The sequence below is a fragment of the Chrysochloris asiatica genome, unplaced genomic scaffold, assembly GCF_000296735.1.
Source record: "Chrysochloris asiatica unplaced genomic scaffold, ChrAsi1.0 scaffold00007, whole genome shotgun sequence".
Taxonomy (NCBI): domain Eukaryota; kingdom Metazoa; phylum Chordata; class Mammalia; order Afrosoricida; family Chrysochloridae; genus Chrysochloris; species Chrysochloris asiatica.
The window spans coordinates 32734247-32737533 of record NW_006408525.1 but is presented as its reverse complement, the minus strand read 5'-3'; the positions used below and the strand labels follow the sequence as shown (position 1 = coordinate 32737533).

The following is a 3287-nucleotide window of genomic DNA, read 5'->3' as shown; positions in this document are numbered from 1 at the left end:
TAATAATCAATGTAATGAAACAAGCTATATGAATGGTTGAATGTGAAGCTGATGATGTGCCCTGTAAACTTTCACTCAATCCAAAATAAAAACATTTAACAACAACAACAAAAAAGTAAACCAAGCGTGATAAGCCTGTGGCCATGGCTATAGTGAGGCCGGGAGGCCCAGTTGAATCTGCCAGGGCTGCGATTACATGGTTCGGTATGATTGACATTCTCAGAAACATCCCATCCATCACTGGGAAGGTATCATCCTAGTTTTGCTGAAGGGGATTGTCCATGGAGCCATTCCTGCACAAAAGCAGCAAAGTCTGGGAAAGAAAAAAGGTCAGGTATCTGTTCCTTACCTTATCTGAACACCAGGCACACATGGGACTCACAGCTAGACACTGTTGGCAGGAACTCACACCTCGGGTGGTACAGATGTTAGGCCCTGCAACAGAGAGACAAAGGCATCAGCACATGGTTCAGCTCACAGAAGTAACTGCCCTGCCCCATCCTTCCCAATTTGCCCAAATACCCACATTTGGGCTCACAGATACACATAAACACAGCCTAACCATAGCCACTTACCAAGCGTAGGCTGTTTGGTAAAGAGAAAGGAGAATGAGGATGCTCAGGAGAACTCATTACCCGCTAATGAGACCACAGCGATACCAAAGTGATGAAGCAAGGCCCAAAGTTACAGAACAAAACTGATGGAAAAGGGCTTCAGCTAACAGTGGGTTCACCCCATATATTGTGCAAACGAAAATCTGAGGACCAAGGAGATGGCAAACTTTCCTCTCTTTAAGCATTCCATTGATATAGTCCCAGCCACTACACAGGGGTCCAAGGCCCAGATGCACTGCAAGTCCTCTTCACTTCCAGCAAGCAAGTGATGTCATCTGCATATTACAGGTTGTTCATGAATCATCCTCCAATTCTAACACCACATTCTTTTTCATATATTCCAGTTTCTCTGATTATTTGCTCAGCATACAGATTGAATAAGTATGGAGAAAGGATATACTTTTCCTAATTTTAAACCATTCCGGATCCCCTAGTTCTGGTCTAATGACTGTCTCTTTCCTATGCACAGGCTGCAAATGAGCACATTTATGTGTTCTGGAATACCCATTCTTCATGATGTTATCCATAGCTTGTCATGATCCATACACTTTGCATAGTCAATAAAGCACAAGTAAACATCTTTCTGGTATTCTCTGCTTCAGCCAAAATCCATGTGGCCAGGTAACTATTTTCCCAATTTCTTGGCATAGATGAATGAGCATCCAATGCTTCATCAGTTTGTTGAAAGATGTCGATTTGTATTCCATCAGTTCTGGGAGACTTGTTCACCAATGCCTTGAGTGCATCTTGCACTTCTTCTTTTAGTACCATCGGTTCTTGATCATATGCTACCTCTTGAAATAGCTGAACATCAACCATCCCTTTTTACTGCAATGACTCTATGTACTCCTTCTATCTTCCTTTGGTACTTTATGCATCATTCAATATTTGGCCCATTATTGTTGTTAGGTTTTGTCAAGTCGGTTCTGACTCACAATGACCCTATGCACAACAGAAATAAATACTGCCTGGTACTGGGTTATTCTCATAATTTTTGTTATGCTTGAGCCCATTGCTACTGCCGCTGTGTGAGTCCATCTCATTATGGTCTTCATTTTATCCACTGACCCTCCCTTTTTTAAGCATAATGTCCTTCTCCAGGGAATGGTCCCTCCTGATATTAGGTCTGATGTGTGAGAGATGAAGTCTCACCATCTTGGCATATACTTATGGCTATTCTTCTAGCAACACAGATGTGTTTGTTCTTCTGGAAGGAAGTCATTGGTACTTTCAATATTCTTCTCCAACACCATAATTCAAATGCATCAATTCATCTTCGGTCTTCCTTATTCATTGTCCAACTTTGACATGCTTATGAGGCTATAGAAAACACCATGGCTTAATTCAGACACATCTTAATTTTTAAACTTATATGTCTTTGCTCTTGAACACTTAGGGCTTATATAGCAGATCTGCCTAATGCAATACGTAATTTGATTTCTTGGCTATTGCTTCCATTAGGGTTGATTGTGGATTCACGCAAAACAAAGTCTTTGCCAACTTCAATCTTTTCTCCACTTGTTGCTGTTAGGTGCTGTTGAGTCAATTCTGACTCACAGTGACCCTAATACACAATAGAACGAAACACTGCCAGGCACTGTGCCATCCTCACAGTTGTCATGCTTGATCCATGTCTCCATTTATCTTTGTTATTTATTGGTCTCGTGAGAATTTTTGTTTTCTTTACATTAAGGTACAATCTATACTGAAGACTGTAGTCTTTCATCTTCATTAGTAAATCTTCCAATTCCTCTTCACTTCCATCAAACAAAGTTGTGTCATCCAGGTTGTTAATAAGTCTTCCTCTAATCCTGATCCCACCTTCTTCTTCATATAATACAGCTTCTCAGATTACTTGTTCAACATACAGATTGAATAAGTATGATGAAAGAATACAGCCTTGGCTCACACCTTCCCTGAACAAGAATTTCCTTGTTCTGTTTGAATGACTGCCTCTTGTATACAACTAAGTGTTATGGAATACCCATTCTTCACAGTGTTAGCCATAGCTTGTCATGATCCACACAGTCAGAGGCCTTTGCACAGTCAATAAAGTACAAGTAAACATCTTTCTGGTATTCCGAGCTTTCATCCAAGATCCATCAGACATCAGCAATGATATCCCTCATTCCATGTCCTCTTCTGAATCTGGCTTGAGTTTCTGGCAGTACCCTGTCAATGTTCTGTTGCAGATGTTTTTGAATTATCTTCAGCAAAAATTTACTTGCATGTGATACTAATGATATTATTCGATGTTTTCTACATTCCATTGGGTCACCTCTCTTAGAAATGGGCACAAATATGTATCTCTTCTCATCAGTAAGCCAGGCAGCTGTTTTCCAAATTTCCTGGCATAGATGAGTGAGCACCTCAAGAGCATCATCAGTTTGTTGAAATTTTTCAATTTATATTCTGTCAATTCTTGGAGTCTTGTTCTTCATCAGTGCCTTCAGTGAAGCTTGGACTTCTTCAGTACCATTGGTTCTTGATCAGATGCTGCTACCTCTTGAAATGGGTGAATATTTAATATTTTGCTCATGGAACCCTTCAGTATTGCAAGCTGAGGCTCGAATTTTTCCTTCAGTTCTTTCAATTTGAGAAATGTTGAGCATATTCTTCCCTTTTGGCTTTCTAACTCCAGGTCATTTCATTATAATAATTTGTCTGATCCAT

General features: G+C 40.2%; 1 protein-coding gene across 1 annotated transcript in view; it reads right to left on the bottom strand.

The window, feature by feature from the left end:
• ITGB3 (integrin, beta 3 (platelet glycoprotein IIIa, antigen CD61)) overlaps positions 1 to 3287 on the bottom strand; it is an 84621-nt gene that overhangs the window by 44850 nt on the left and 36484 nt on the right. Inside the window, exon 2 of the mRNA XM_006833553.1 lies at positions 350 to 435. Coding sequence (XP_006833616.1) covers positions 350 to 435 — 86 coding nt within the window. The remainder of the gene's footprint in view (positions 1 to 349; positions 436 to 3287) is intronic.